Genomic DNA, 15,353 nt, shown 5'->3' with positions numbered 1-15,353 from the left:
ATTTTCTAATATTTCTAATCTTCAACCGCATTGCATCCATCTTGATCTTGTGATCATCGACGACATCCGCAACATGCAACTCCAATATCATCTTCTCCTCCTCAATTTTTTTTATTTTTTCCTTCAAGTAATTGTTTTCTTCTTCGACTAAATTTAACCTCTCGACAATAGGGTCGGTTGGAAGTTCCGGTTCAACCACCTCCTACATAAATAAAATCTATGTCACGTTGGTCGGCATAATTGTCATAAACAATAAATGAACCAAATAGTTATAAAAAGATAATATATACCACATCCGAATTATAGATAGGACGAGGGCCGACGGGGGCGGATACCATAACCATCGCACTATATAATAATAAGGAATAATAAAAGTAAGAAAATTAGACAAGTATCTATCTCAAGTAAGAATTTTTTCTTTCAGAAAGAAGATAAGAACAAGAGGCTCACCACGGTGGTGCCGGCGACGAGATCAGCGCGGGCGATCGACGGCGGTTGTCGTGGTTTTGTCACGGCAGATGTCCTAGAAAAAGGACTTAGTCGTGGAGCCATCGCTACGGGTTAGCTTAAAGGGGTTAAAGCGGACAAGGGACGCAAGAGAGTTTTATACTAGTTCGGCCCCTTACGATGAAGGTAAAAGCCTACGTCTAGTTGTGATGGAATTGATGGGGTTTCGATGACCAGGGAGCGAATACGCTTTGCCTGAGTCTCGAGTTGTTGTCTGTTGTCCCTGAACCGCCGTCGGGTCGTCCCCTTATATACATGGGTTGACGCCCACCGGTTTACAGAATCCCGAGGCTGACTCATAATCGTGTCCGGCTCGGTCTCTGCTACTTCTGTCTTACAACACAAGTTTACATGTCAATGCCGGTTTATGTCTACAGGCCTTAAACCGGCTTTGGGCCCTGGGCCTTCATGAAGCTTCACCGTCTGTCTTCATGGACTTCAGATACAGATGAACTACTTATGGGGTTAACCCGGCCTCTCCTGGCCGGTTTACGCCCAGTGATAATATCCCCAACAGCGTTGAAGACGGAGACGGGACGTGACGGACCGCTAAACCTAGAAAAATCTCGGGGAAAATGGAGCTCGGAGGTCGAGTTTCGAGAGAATAAATATTAACTAGTGTGGCTCGGACATTTCATCGAACACCTCATGTGCATAGAGCACCCAAATGCCCTCCCCTCGCCGGCCAGAAAAAACAGAGCAGGGTGGAGTGCTCTGCTCGCTGGCGATGGGCTATATATAGGCAAATCATTTGTCCCGGTTCGTGGCTGGAACCGGGACCACCCTGCCCCTTTTTCTACTAGTGAAATTGATAAAGAGACGACCTCGGTGCACTATGCTCCATATAGTTCATATAATCCATCATATATGCATATCATATTTCCATCTATACTATATAGATCATGGATCTGATTGCATCCACATGCATATGATCATGAAACATATATTAAAATTTATATCGATCATCGATCTAATTGCATCCACATGCGTATATCATATCCATATAAAAATATATATATCACAATTTATATCGATCATCAATCCAATTTTGCATCCATTCATATAGAAAAAATAATCATAATCTATATATTATCATCGATCCAAACTCTAAAATTAAACTTAGTATATAGATCCATATTATCCATATGTAATAATTACGAACATAGCTAGCTATTTGAATCCATGCATATTATTCATCAAAAATATAGAAAAAGGAAAGAAAAGAACCAGTAGAGCTTGATTGAACTCATCTCGGTGGGATGTGGGAGGTCGGACGGTGTTCACTTGGGTCGGGGTTGGTGGCCACGACTGACATGTTGAGTTGGCGGAGCCCATGACTGTGGCGGCTGCGGTGGCGGGCAATGGGAGATGGAGGAGAGCTGTCGGCAGCGTGGCTGCAGATCTCAGACAGCGTAGAGATGGGGAGCTTAGGCCGCGGCGGCGCGCTCGTGTTGAGAGGAGTATGGCGGCGGTATGGCGTAGTTGTACGCTTTTGGCCGCCGTGCGTCTGCGTTACATATAAAAGGAAGACGTAGGAGGTGCGGCGGGTATTATCCAAACAGAAGTTGAGAAATACTCTGACTCTGATGTTTTTTACAACTAAAGTTGTCATCTGGAAAAAAAAACAAAAAAAAAAACTTACCATCCAGAAAAAAGTTCTTCAGGGTTGCCATCTGTTCCTGCCACACATGTGACAATTATCAGGATAAAAAGTACTCTATATAGTACTACGGAACTAATTCAAGAGTTCATCTATATACAGGCCGATGCTACGCATCATCCGGCTGATCCCCGCGCCGGATCAGCCGCCTCTCCAGCCACTCGATCGGTTCCTCTGAAATCGTCACCAGCCGTGGGATCCATGGAGTTAGCTTTCCTTTGCATGGCTCGAGCCGTGGCTGGTTTGCCGCTGAAGCAGCAGCCTTTTTTCTGCTTTAGCAATCGGGCCCATGGGACCTAGCCTCAGAACCTAGCTAGCTCTTAAAAAAAGGCTAACACGCTGTTGTGCGCAATTTTAGAACAACTTAACCTAGCTAGTTTGCTTTGCATGAATCATTTTCTCTCAGACTTACGGTGTATGGGTGCAGTAGCTTGGTAAAAAATAAAAGAAAATGCTATGCGCCAACCGGTTGGTCTTTTGAACAGCCAGCCGTCACATAGCCGTCTAATTTATTTTTATTTTTTGATAAAAGATACTTCCTCCGTTTCATAATATAAAACGTTTCTTGACACTAGTGTAATATCAAAAAATGTCTTACATTAGGGACGGAGGGAGTAGCTCTCTCTCCGATTTCCATTAAGAGAAATCACCAAGTCTTACAGAAAGAAAAAAGAAGACGCAAAAGCTACTACAACAATCTCCCCAGCGAGCACTGGCTGTTGAGAAAGAGGGGGAGCCATCCCCCCCCCCCCCCCCCATTTTTAGCCCCCAAAGCAGCACTACAAGTGCTTTGCAACATGAGTCATCTTACACTCAGGGGTTGCAACATGACTCATGTTGCGCTCGAGGATTTTGTTACAAAGATGTTGCGACTACAACTTGGGAGATGTTGCGACGGCCGCAATGTCGGCGATGTTCACTGCAACATGAGCGATGTTGTGCGAGGACGATCGTAACTTGGGAGATGTTGCAACGGCCGCAATGTTGGTGATATTCACTGCAACATGGGCGATGTTGTGCGACAACGACTGTAACTTGGGAGATGTTGCGACGGCCGCAATGTTGGCGATATTCACTGCAACATGGGCGATGTTGTGTGACGTCGACTGTAACTTGGGAGATGTTGCGACGGCCGCAAAGTTGGCGATTTTTTTGCGGTGGTGAGTGTTTGCAACGCCCGCCCAGTTCCAAACCTCCCCGAGCGCACCATCAGTTGCAAACGGTGAGTGCAACATGACTTGTGTTGCAAACGGTGATCGCAGCTAAATAACTAATGTCAACAACCAATTGAGTGGTTTTCGATCGCTTTGAAACGTCAAGTGTTTCCTTGCGCTATTCCGTGCGGCCGACTTTGCAACACGACAGTCTGGGTTTTCCGTTGATTGCCTTGCAACGTCAAGCATCCGGCTTGCAGCATTCAACGTCGCGTGATCGACTTTGCAACACAGCAATCCTAGTTTGATGTCGATTGGTCTTGGACCGTCAATGTGTCCACCTTCAGCATGCAGCGCCATGAGGCGGGCTTTGCAACATGACCGTTCGGTTTTACAGGGAAAAAAAACGGTGGACGAATGGAACATTTTGTATGCCTTCATCAGTACAAGTAGTCATCCAACTTTGCAACACCACACGTCTAGTTCGTAAATTAGGGGCACCTCTCGATGTTGTTTATGATCAACCGGGTGTACATAATTTGGCAACTAATACAAATATACAACTGCTCAATCTTTGTACAATAACAATAACCATGGTGTTAATTCTCTAAATGCTAGTGGTGTCTTGTGGTTACTCCAACTGGCTATGTGGCAGCATATTATATTAGCATGTGGAGCGGCGGTGGAGATCAAAAGAACACATGCATGCAAAAGGAATCTAGCTATGGCAGCAAAGGGGCACACTCGTGTAAAAAGGTCAGGGACCAGCATATGTAGTTCAAAATGAACACAGACGAAGGGAACCCAGGGGACCAGAGTGCACCCACGTCAAAATCGTGATTAGAGTAGACGATCTGACGGCCCAGCGCTGCGACGCGTCCGTCAAATCCGACGGCTCGGGAGGAGGCTTACGTAGATAAAAAATCAGTCGGTTGATTCTAAGAGTTTTCCATATATCTTTCTTACACTGATAGATTTTATTCAGTTTGAGAAGGGTCAACGACGTGGCCGCCTCCTCCACTATGAAAAACGCAAACGGATGGTTGGCGACGAAATCAACAGGCACGGGCTCAAAGTCACAGCAGAAAAATACATCGATGGCGGTGGACGCAGCCGCCTCGGTGCCTTCCTCGTTCACTTCCACAACCGCCCTGTGGAACACATCCTCTACGCACAGCCGAACGTTGTTTCGGCTCGAGTCCTCCTCCACCATGTCAGACAGATCGGCCTCCTCGCTGAACGCCGCCCGCAACCCCAAGCTCTCGAGAACTTTCTTCATGCTGCAGAAGAAGGACAGCTTGAACTTGGGTAGCCGGAGCTTGGTTACCTCACGTGGCCTAGTGGGCAGGTGGTCGAACAGGAAGCCTGGCCCGCCGGACGCCATCTCGTCGGCAAGGCTGCGCAGCCCGTCTCGCGCCGTCGGGAGGAAGACGCACATCGAGTACCTGGCGCCATTGTTGGCCGCCTTCTTGTAAGGGAGCTTGAGCACCTTGAAACCGTCATAGGTGGCCACTAGGTACTCGTCATGGCTTCTTCCCTCCATGAAGGGCACATGGACGGTGCTGCCGTCGAGGCGGTGGAACATGTGGTCATTGGTGTAGCTCTTGCTGAAGGCGTTCTCCCACATACCCTTGAAGTAGACGGCATTGGTAAGCACGAGCTTGGTGCCGCCGTGCACTGATCCCGGCGGTAGGACGGAGGTGATGAGCTTCTTCGTGGCCTTCGCGACCCACCGGCCGGTTGATCTCCTTCCTTGCATCCTCCGCCTGCATGCAAAGGAGAGATTGATCAGGGCTGAAATTGAGAGGCACAAATATATCCTGCAGATCGATGGCATCGCCGACGAACTACAGTACTGACCTTTCTCACGAAGTCCACGGCGCGTGCGTCCGCCTTGTACGACTCGACGGCGGCCTGCCGGCTTCAGCGGCAGATCTTTCTGGCACCACACGCTGCACGCTGACGTCACGACCAGCGGGCCAGACGGGTCGGCGGCGGCGAGGGCGTGCTCAGCCACGGCTCGTACGATCCCCGCGACATCGTCGCGCCGAGCACGGCGAGGATCTCGTCCAGGGCGTCGCCCCGGGCACCGGCCGCAAGAAGGCCCAACGCGGTGTAGATTGACAGCGGCGAGAACATGATGTTCTGGCCCTCGTGCTCCTCGCAGTCGGAAAACTTGTTGGACAGGCGGAGCGCGAGCGCCGTCGGGCCGCCGGAGTCGGTGGACGTACCGCGAGCCTTCATGCTTGGGTGCGTCGCCTCCTTCTCCATGGTGCCCTAGCTAGTCCGTAGGGTCAAACAAGTCGGCGCACTGGTTGAACCCTTTTTATAACGTTAGTTCGACGAGAAACAAAAAAAAGAAAAAACGAGAACGGAAGGGGAATTAGAAGCCGGAGACATCGAACCCTGGCCGGAGAAAACTCCGGAGCAGGACGTCGAACCCTGGCCGGAGACATCAAACATAGCGTTGTCTACCATTGAGCCAGGGCTTGCTTCACTCTTGCCGATCTTGTTTTGCAATGCATCACTAATATTTTAGGTACGTATATCGATTTAATATGGAAAAAGCTAAAAAAAAACTACATCAGATGTCTTAGAGGTCCAGCGCCCGATGGCGCTCGCGCTCCGCCTATGGCAAGTAGTGTCTATGCATCATGCAATTTTTTGTACAAAAAATTGCCGTAATTTTATTTTTGCTTTTGCTTTTGACTTCCTATCTTTGTGTTTTTGCCTTTTCAACTATGTTTTATACCATGTCAATTCTAAGTTGCTTTTCCTTCAGCTATAAACTATACATAGCAAAAATATGTTGTTGCCACGTTTGCTTTTTCTAAGTTCTTGTACTATTCACATGACATGTTTATTGCATTTTCCATGGCAAATTTATTGTATTGACCATGGAAAATTCATAAATGGTCACATGGCAAATTGATAACTCGCTATTTCTGCAAACACCAAATTGTATAAGTATTATTTAGGACAGGAAACTTTTTGATCTACATTTAAAGGAAAATCTACACAAACTAGTGTGTCACCATGCTGTGTTTTTTTTCAAACAACATGTCAAAGTTGTGGTCTATGCATCATAACATTTTTTATGTTTTATACACAAACTTGCCATCATTTATTTTTTGACTTGAACTTATGTTGTGTTCAATTAGTACAGATTTTTAGCTATTTTTATGCCATGGCAATTCAAAGTAGTTTTCATGTTAGCTATAAGCAATTCACGGCAATTTTTTCATGACTAATTTGTAATGGTCTTTTTTTTAACATCACTACAGACACAAGCGTTCATACATACGCGCATACAATCATACCTATAAACGCACACACAGACACCCTACCCCTATGAGCACCCCCGAGAGACTGGGCCGGCATATCATTTGGAAATTTTATGAAGTCACCATAGGCGCCTCCTAGTCGACGGGAACGTCTTCTCCCACTAAACGCACATCACCGGAAATCCTAGCTACCTACTGGATCGATTCTTACGGTGGCCAGCAAGCCAAATCTGATGATTTTGTATTCCCGCGGAACCCATTTTATATTGGACAATTCCATCTTAGATGAAAAGAAAACATGTACAACAATTGAACACATGCAACAGTAGTCCGTGTCGTGCCCTTGCCCGAGGCCGCCCAGGTGACGCAAGGCGAATGTGCGCGTGTGGTATTCTCTTTCTCTTCTCACACCTATGAATTAGTGGAGTTGAAAGACTCATTCCACTATTTAAGTTGGTCTCACACTTCCTCCATTTTCGAGGTGAGACTAAAGATAACACATCCACTTACCATTTATTCATAAGCCTTTAAGATTAGCTTTAGGAATTTTAGAAAAATGTACATGGCCAAGCCCATTAATCCTAACAGCCATCACAGGATCTCGAATGTTCATTTAGAGATTTGCCTAATTTTACTACTTATTTAATGTACTATTGTGTCCACAGAGACTGTTAAGTTGAATTTCTGCCTAGAGCCTTAAGCTACAACATTCACGACTTTACAATGAACTATGCCTTGAATTGCAAGATTTGTGCGAACATATTTCACTCAATATCATAACCAGTACTTGGCTGCCAGTAGCCTACCCCGCGGGTGAAGCATATACGTTGTACTCACTGGTCTCACCTTACTAAGGAACACCCAAGTTGCATACACTGTGACGTTCAATCGCTGGGGGTTATGTACGAGTGTTCTTCCAAGAACTAGACGACCCTCACTGTTGCACCCTTGGCACAAAGACCAATTGCATCTAAGAAGTTAGGTGAACTATCAAAAGATTATTTTTTTACCGAACCATACGCAAAATACGACGAACCGTTGTGCCGTTGGTGCAAAAATCAAATGCAATTGAGGAACTAGACGAACGGTTTATTGTTTCTTTGTTGCCCATAAACAGGATTGACTTGAATACGATCGTATGTCAAAATGATCTTCCTACCCGGTTTCTTAAGAAGGTGCGCGGAGCACACTCGACCGTGTTCAAGAGATACTCCAGGTTTGGCAACTTGGCCTGCACCGAAAATAAAATATATATCTGTACCTACTAATAAAGGAAATATTTTGCTTCCGCGAGAGGCACGACCGTGCCTCTCAGAAACGGCTCCCGGAAAGGAAATGTGCTCCCAGTTCGCTTTTTTTGTTCGCTTTTTTTGTGAAAAACAGTTTGTCAAAACCTATCAACATGGGATCTAGTTTTTGAAGATCTTGACGCGAGGAATCCAATGATAAAAATGGTTCAAGATTTGGACGCACAGTTTAAGAGATAAAACGTTTTGAATAAACTGATCAACGAAAAAAAGGGAACTCCCAGGTTGCGACAAGTGGCGCACATGTAGCATGCCACTTGTCACAAGTTGGGGAGGGGGGAGTGATCTTTGGAAGGAGTACTCCTCAATTAGTGATTTCGGTCTTAGAACCTTCTCATAATCGGATTTTGCTTTTTCTCGGTGTGTCTCGTTAGTTTTCTTCCATTCTTTAATTTTTCTTATTAATTTGGTGAATATTATTTGAAATCTAGAAATACTTTTGAAATTTCTGACATTTATTAGAAACGAGGAACATTTTTTAAAATGAATAACATTTTCAATTAATGAATATTTTTAAATTTTTGGACAATGTTTTGAATCCGTGAACAGTTTCTAAAATGGAGAACATTTTTGGAAATTTTCTACCTTTTTTCATATCCATGAATTTTTTAATACACGAATGTTTTCAAATTCATAATATTGTTGATTTTATGTTTTTTAATTCGCGAATATTTTTGAATCCACGAACATTTTATGAAATTCAAATAAATTCTTTGAAATTGACGATCATTTTTAATTTCATGAATAGTTTTCTAATTCTCAGACAGTTTTAAAACATTCAATTATTTGAGGAGGATGGACTGATGAACATAAAAAACACGGCTGAAGAACCCGATCAAAAAACGAACAAAAAATGTATCACATTGTACTCCGTGATATAATGGGCCGGCCCACGGGAGCGTCGCGAGGCTGCAGGGTGCGTGTTTGCGCGACACATGCGCGGAGTTGGGGCCTCCCTAACGCACGCTTCCCCCCAAAAAGAAAAAAACCTAACGCTCGCAGGCTGCGCGCACGCCGCCGCCCAGTGCTCTGCTGTCCGCCGCCGGCGCTGTCCCCCCCGTTTCTGGCCTTCCCCAGCCCGGTGGCCGTGCCCCGTGCAACCTGGTCGTGCTTCATTGCTTCTGCGTTTGCGCCGTGCGCCCCTGGTGGCCCCGGCCAGCCAGCCGGCCTTCCCCCGCGGCGGCGACGAGCAGAGCAGCCGACGAGGCGACGAAGGACTCTTCCGCTGCGCCCCGGGCCCGTGCTTCTGCAGTCGCCGGCTGTGTGTGGCCTGCCGCTGACAACTGCAGCCGCGGCGCCCTTACTCTCGCTGGTAATTTGGTGCTGTGTATGAACTCTCTGATTGTCACGATGAATAGATGATTTAAATGTTGGACTGAAATTGGAATGGAATGGAGTGTTCATGTGAGTATGTGTAATGTGTTGATGGAACTCGAATTGATTCATTTTGCAAAAATAGAAATTGGTGTATGCATTGTCTGATTGTCACTATAGATGATTTGTAGCTCTGTCATGTTTTATCTCTTTTGTTAGAATTGTTAAGCATTGAGGTTACATTCTAGATTTATTGAGCAGCTGGGCTTTATTTCGTATGTTTTTTGCATGGGGTATTTTTGGGGTGCCATAAGTGCCAAGGTTTTTCAATGTTGACAAAAAATAAATTTGGCCCGGGGTTTGCTTCAATCCTGACTCCGCCACAGGCCGTTCCTACAGTGCCGGCGACGAGCGGCAGAGCGGGGGGAGGCGATCACGACTCGGATAAGATGAACTGCACTGAAAATTTTCAGTCCCATACTGCTAACTGACCAGGGAAATGACTGGTTTATGAACTTCGGCTCAGCCAGGGCTGTCACCAAGTAGAGTCACTAGAGAGTAGAGAGTGTATACTGTACAGTAGAGGACTAGTTATAGCTGTGTGTGTTTGTAGAGTTTATGATTCAAAATATTACACAAGTACGAAGTACTATCTAGCCTGCCCCAGATTGTTTCTTTCTGACCAGATATCACAGAAATAGTTTTAAGTGATTTCATTTCATTAAAACTAACTTCAGGAAACCATCAGAGAAGAGTGGACAAACATTTTTAGAAAAGAGAGCAAATGCGTAGAACATAAGGGAATATGCATCTCCTTTTGGGGAAAGCTTCAATTCTCCCAGTAGTCTCTTAATCAGTTCAGATGCTGAAAATTCAGTCAAAATAGGCAATTAGTCGATGTACTCATCTATTCAGTCAGTTTGGTTTATCTGTATGAAAATTTACTTGGTTATTTACCTGTTCTACTTGGAAAGTATTGTGGATATGTGGCTGTCAGCTTTGGAGATTGTATCTATTTCAAATATCCAAGGCTTGTGCCTCTCAATTTTAAATTATGCATTTATGGCTTGTTAGGTACATCATATGGTTAGACATTTCTGCTTGCAGCTTGTCCAGGGTTTAATATTTTCCTCGCTCCACTGCTGGACGTGAAAGATGTTCGTTTTGAGCCAGATTGAGCACAACCTGCCGATGCCTCCGCACTTGCTGAATCGCCCTCTTGTCGACGCCATCAAGGCCGAGCTTGAGAGGCTCTTGCTGGATAAGGTAGTGTGAACTTGGTCACATAATCATCAGTACATGCCAAGATTTTGTTCACAGTACCAGAATTCTTGTACACCCAATGATTCTTACATGTATTTCTCAATCTGTGTTTGGAGCACTGCAGGTGGTTGCAAATCTCGGGCTCTGTGTGTCCGTCTATGACATCCTTTCCGTCGAAGGTGGATTCATCTTTCCAGGAGAGGGCTGCTCGACGTATAAAGTAATTTGTGCTATCATTTTTGCCATCCATTTATGTTTCCTAAAGAGTGTGAGATGTTAATACTTATTAATCCTGTATGTTCTTTAGTATATGCTCTGTAAGCTCTGAACAAGTAAATGCGTAAAAGGGTCACTACATTTCTTTTCAATGCCCTTCAGTTTGTGCAGTTGAGTTGGCTACCTGAATTTCCAGTATGTTAGTTATTTCCTGTGCAGTTTCTCACTGGTGTTCATGTAATTACCCTGGAGCCTTTCTTAGCAGTGCCTTACATTTGATTGCTGTGCTTACATAGAACTGGAACTTTTCGGATTGATACGATAAGTTTGCCACTTAGGTAGTTTGTCTCTTTAGACACTATAAACTGTTTAATAGCAGTTTTAAACAGCTAAAGTTTTGAATAGCAGTAGTTCCCCTCAACTTGTACTTATTTAATTTACTGTTTTGGTGTCAATATCCAATACCTCAAGTGGGTATCTAGTTTTTTTCTAGCCGGTGTGCTACTTGTTGTGAATGACTCACTATGAATAGTATGTCAAACTTGTACCATGGACGCCCTTTCTTCTGATATTGCTGTTAGTACAAAATGTGTGTCCTCATTGAGGTTTTATACATTTTACAAATCATGCTTAGATTTCCTACATTTTCCCCATCTTGGACAGGTTTCCTTTCGGTTATTGATGTTCAGGCCCTTTATTGGGGAGGTTCTTGTTGGGAAGATCAGTGGATATGATGAGAAGGGTTTACAAGGTAACCTAGTTATTTTCTTTTTGACTTATTGTTTGCTAATCGGTTTGCAAGTTGTAACCCCTTGCTTGAATCTGCCTATATCTAGTAATTGTGTCTTTAATTTTCGTAACATCTTGCACTGCAGGAAACTTTTCATAATTTCATCATGATTTATCCATTCTAATGTCTAAGCAAAAGATGAAAAATTGGGTTAGCTCCTTGGCAGGAGTTCAGGTTGTTCAACCTGCCCACCCGTGTTCGAATCCTCACGGGGACTCTGCTGGGGTGTTATCTGCGTTTATTCGCAGAGAGGTCTCACTTCTAACTAACAGCGGACAGTTAAGGGAGAGATCCTTCCCCCTTTAACTCCGTTTTTTGGGGGTGCATTTAACTGGTTACTGCTGACCTGTTTCTTCCTCTTTCCAACTATGTTGGAGTATTAGTACTTTGTATGCCAACAAGATTTAAACGATCCATGCTCCCATCCTTTTCTGGGATCTAGTGACAATCATAATGTTATCACTTTGTAATTCGTTACATTTGACAAGCTTTACATGCAAAATGATGAGTTTTAACTGGTACACTGTTTCCCTTCTTCAGTTTCACTTGATTTTTTCAGCGATATATGCATTCCGGGACACTTGATGCAATTTGGCACAGTGAGGTAACACATTGCTCTGATTATAATTTTATTTGCAGCATATCAGTTGTTATGGATGCAACATATCTCTATTGCATAGCCCAAAGGGACATAGTCTAATAGGAAGCATCAGTCACTAGTATTATTTGGAAATTGAAGTGTGTTCTGCTCCATACTATATTAAGCACTAGATGTTTATTCTTAGGCAATGTTTTTAAGGCGGTAAGGTGAGGCAAGGTGCTGGGGGGGCGGTGGGGGGGGGGGGGGGGGCTCACTGCCTAAGCGCCAAGGCACAAGGCAAGGCGACGCCTTAGAGAGTTCTAAGAAGTAGAATTGAGCAGAATTTGGTAGGCAACTGCAGGAGAGGTGCTAGTTGCTAGCTGCTGCTTGCTGTCCTGGAGACGAGAAGCTGCAGGAGAGGAGGGGGAGGGGGATCTGCCAGAGAGGAGGCGGGGAAGCTGCCGGAGAGGAGGGGGAGAAGCTGCTGGAGAGGAGGGGGAGAAGCTCAGATCCAGCCGCCAGAAGTGGGGGAGGGGTAAAACTGAAACTGGTTAGAGCTCTCTCTCCCCACTGCTAGTAACTGTTGGTGCCCAGACTCTGTTTCCCGCCCAGAGCTCTGTTTCCTGCCTGAACTCCCAGCCCTGTCGAAGGCATCTTCATTTGCCTAAGGCGGAAAGAATGGCGCCTAGGCGGACGCCTTGAACGCCCTATGGACTAAGGCGGACGCCTTAGGCATGTATGTAAGGCAAGGCCGATGCCTTGTGACCTGAGGGCGCCCTAACGCCTAGGCGTCGCCTAAGCGACGCCTTAGGGACGCCTTAAAAACAATGTTCTTAGGTCAATATTTCAGTTATTTTACTTCTTCTACATCAGTTTAGTATGTACTGCGACGCCTTAGGGACGCCTTAAAAACAATGTTCTTAGGTCAACATTTCAGTTATTTTACTTCTTCTACATCAGTTTAGTATGTACTCAGAGCTAGGTTGTTATGAAGAAGTGCCCTCTCTGTACTCTGATTGCATCAGGAACTAAACAAAACAGAGGTGTAGGAAAAAAAGGAATGGTGTTTGCAGGAAGTTGGAAGCATATACACTTCTGTTTAGTTACAGAGACATACTCCCTCTGTCCCAAAATATAAGAACGTTTTTGGCACTACACTAGTGTTAAAAACGTTCTTATATTATGGGACGGAGGGAGTAGTTGTTAGCTAGAGTAAGATACAAAGTGATTTATTTTCTTTTTCTTAAATCATGATTGACTAGGAACATATTTTGTGTCTGACATTCTGTTTTCTATTTTCTGTATGTCTTATTTCTTGTTCATATATTTCCAGGGGGGAGGACGGTAGGTGGGCGTTGAAGACTGAAGATGGTGACGAACTTCATCTTGACACTGATGATGAGGTTTCTAAAGCTATTTATTTGTTTAACCGAAAGCAATTACTACTATTTCATATAATCACTAACCACAAAAAAGGCTTATGATCGTTGCAATCTCTGTGCAGATACGATTCCTGGTGTCTAGCATAAAGTACCCACCTATACCAGTTGAGCAAAAGGAGGACGACAAGCCATTTGCTCCGATGCAGATCAATGTATGTCTTCTTCCTTGTGCGTGTATTATCATATAGACATACGGTGACGGCACGGCGTGCGCCGCTCAGGCGGCACACCAAACCTGGATGCATCTGCCGACGGATTTCGTGAGTAATTGATTGGAGTAAATAAATCGTTTTACAGGGAAGTATCAAAGGAGATGGTCTTGGCCTTCTTGCCTGGTGGGCGGCAGGTGAAGAGGAGGGCGAGGAAGAGGAAGAGGGCGAAGAAGAGGAAGAGGAAGAGCAATAGCAGCAAGTTGTTTGCGGAAACTTTTTTGTGCAACTTTTTAGTATCGCAGTTTCACTAGCACTCGAAGAAGAAAAATGGTCAGACTCGAAGTGGGAAATACTACTACATGGCACTTCGAGACATCCTAGTTGAGGTTGCAACTATCGGTGGGTGGTGTTTCCTGTTGAATTGGGTCATGTGATTTTGGCTGAGTCAACAATTTCTCAAGGAGCATTCCCATTCAATTATTTTAATCCACTATGCTCCTTAATTTTGGAGCTTTTCCATTTCGACTGGGGTATTCAACTTTGGATTTGGTTCATGATTTTGATCGGGTCAAAAAAATTTCAAACCAACCAAGACCAATTGGCCTATAAAAACATATCAATTCCGCGCACCCTCTCTTTTCACCGAAAAAGCGTCATAGTGCATGTAGACACCAACGTGAAAAATTTCTCCACATAATTATGGGTTGGGAGGTAGATAGCACAGAATCATATTGCGAAAAGCCCGCCAACATAAGTATGAGCTAGCCCATGCGTAGGAGGTACCAGAGAAGTAGGCCATCATCAAGTCCATCCAGTGGCGGAGGTGGCGGCGAATGGCTGCTTCATCCACGAGACGAACATGAAGATCGAGTAGCTCTTCGTGGCCGAGGAGGACAGCGAGGAGGCGCCAACGTTTCGCTCGGCTGCCAATGACCACAAGGTCGGCTGCTCTGGCAAGGAGGTCATCGAGATATCCGATCATGAGTAGTTTAGCTAGTTTGCTATTTTATATCTTTATGTATATACGATATATCAAATGAATGTTGCATGTGGAGAGTTGAAAATTAAAAATGCGGTCACAATGTGTGAAAAATATGGGGTGACCGAATGGTCCGCAGGCGTCTGGAGCTCAATTTTATGTTTGCCAGGTCCCGCCATGGATCTATGTCAACTGGTGTAAATATAGATTTTTGCGAGTGTCTATTGCGATCTTGAAAGTCTGGTATGGCAAAGTCGTGTGTAGGTTATTTTTCTTTGCTGTTGGTTCAGTGCGGATGGTGTATAATTGAAGGAAGAAGAAGAATACTAGTATGCTTTTTAATCCAATTTTGTTTTGTATTGATTGTTCTACGTCTATCCATTTGTTTCTCTCAGTATTAATCACATCTAAGATGCTATTTATTTATTTATTATTTCTTTTACTTGGCCCATAGATTCGGAGGATCAAGACATCTCATCCTACCTGATATAGAGGGTGTTTGGATCCAAGGGACTTATTTTAGTCTGACTAAAAATAGTCTCTTTAAGAGATTAAAGTACCAAGCACCCCTGACTAAAGAGGGGCTAAAACTAGTCTTGAGACTAAATTTTTTTAGTTAGGGGTACCCTACTAAAATGTGGATTAGTCCTCTCTCTCCTTATTTAACTCCTCTCCTTTAACACAGGCGAGTTCTGGATTGGAGGG

At 44.6% G+C, this 15,353-nt stretch overlaps 2 protein-coding genes across 3 annotated transcripts; one reads left to right on the top strand and one right to left on the bottom strand.

Annotated features, from left to right (window-relative positions):
• Positions 1-4,099: 4,099 nt before the first annotated feature.
• On the bottom strand, positions 4,100-5,808 carry LOC109766032 (serpin-Z2B-like). Its single transcript, XM_020324806.2, has 2 exons — positions 5,348-5,808; positions 4,100-5,087 (listed from the first exon to the last, which is right to left on the bottom strand). The coding sequence occupies exons 1-2, from the start codon at positions 5,590-5,592 to the stop codon at positions 4,100-4,102; spliced, it is 1,233 nt and encodes a 410-aa protein (XP_020180395.2). The 5' UTR covers positions 5,593-5,808.
• A 3,067-nt stretch (positions 5,809-8,875) lies between these two features.
• On the top strand, positions 8,876-14,191 carry LOC109766010 (uncharacterized). Of its 2 annotated transcripts, XM_020324779.4 has the most exons (8): positions 8,876-9,224; positions 10,334-10,492; positions 10,614-10,709; positions 11,369-11,456; positions 12,036-12,099; positions 13,409-13,478; positions 13,580-13,669; positions 13,815-14,191. In XM_020324779.4, the coding sequence occupies exons 2-8, from the start codon at positions 10,382-10,384 to the stop codon at positions 13,920-13,922; spliced, it is 627 nt and encodes a 208-aa protein (XP_020180368.1). In that variant the 5' UTR covers positions 8,876-9,224; positions 10,334-10,381; the 3' UTR covers positions 13,923-14,191. The 2 variants fall into 2 exon arrangements, with proteins under 2 accessions (XP_020180368.1, XP_040246878.1); XM_040390944.3 differs by lacking the exon at positions 8,876-9,224 and having other exon boundaries at positions 10,301-10,492.
• The last annotated feature ends 1,162 nt before the right edge of the window (positions 14,192-15,353 follow it).

Source organism: Aegilops tauschii, chromosome 5, assembly GCF_002575655.3.
Source record: "Aegilops tauschii subsp. strangulata cultivar AL8/78 chromosome 5, Aet v6.0, whole genome shotgun sequence".
Lineage (NCBI taxonomy): Eukaryota > Viridiplantae > Streptophyta > Magnoliopsida > Poales > Poaceae > Aegilops > Aegilops tauschii.
Note: the sequence above shows the minus strand (reverse complement) of the source record. Positions and strands in the feature narration are given on the sequence as shown.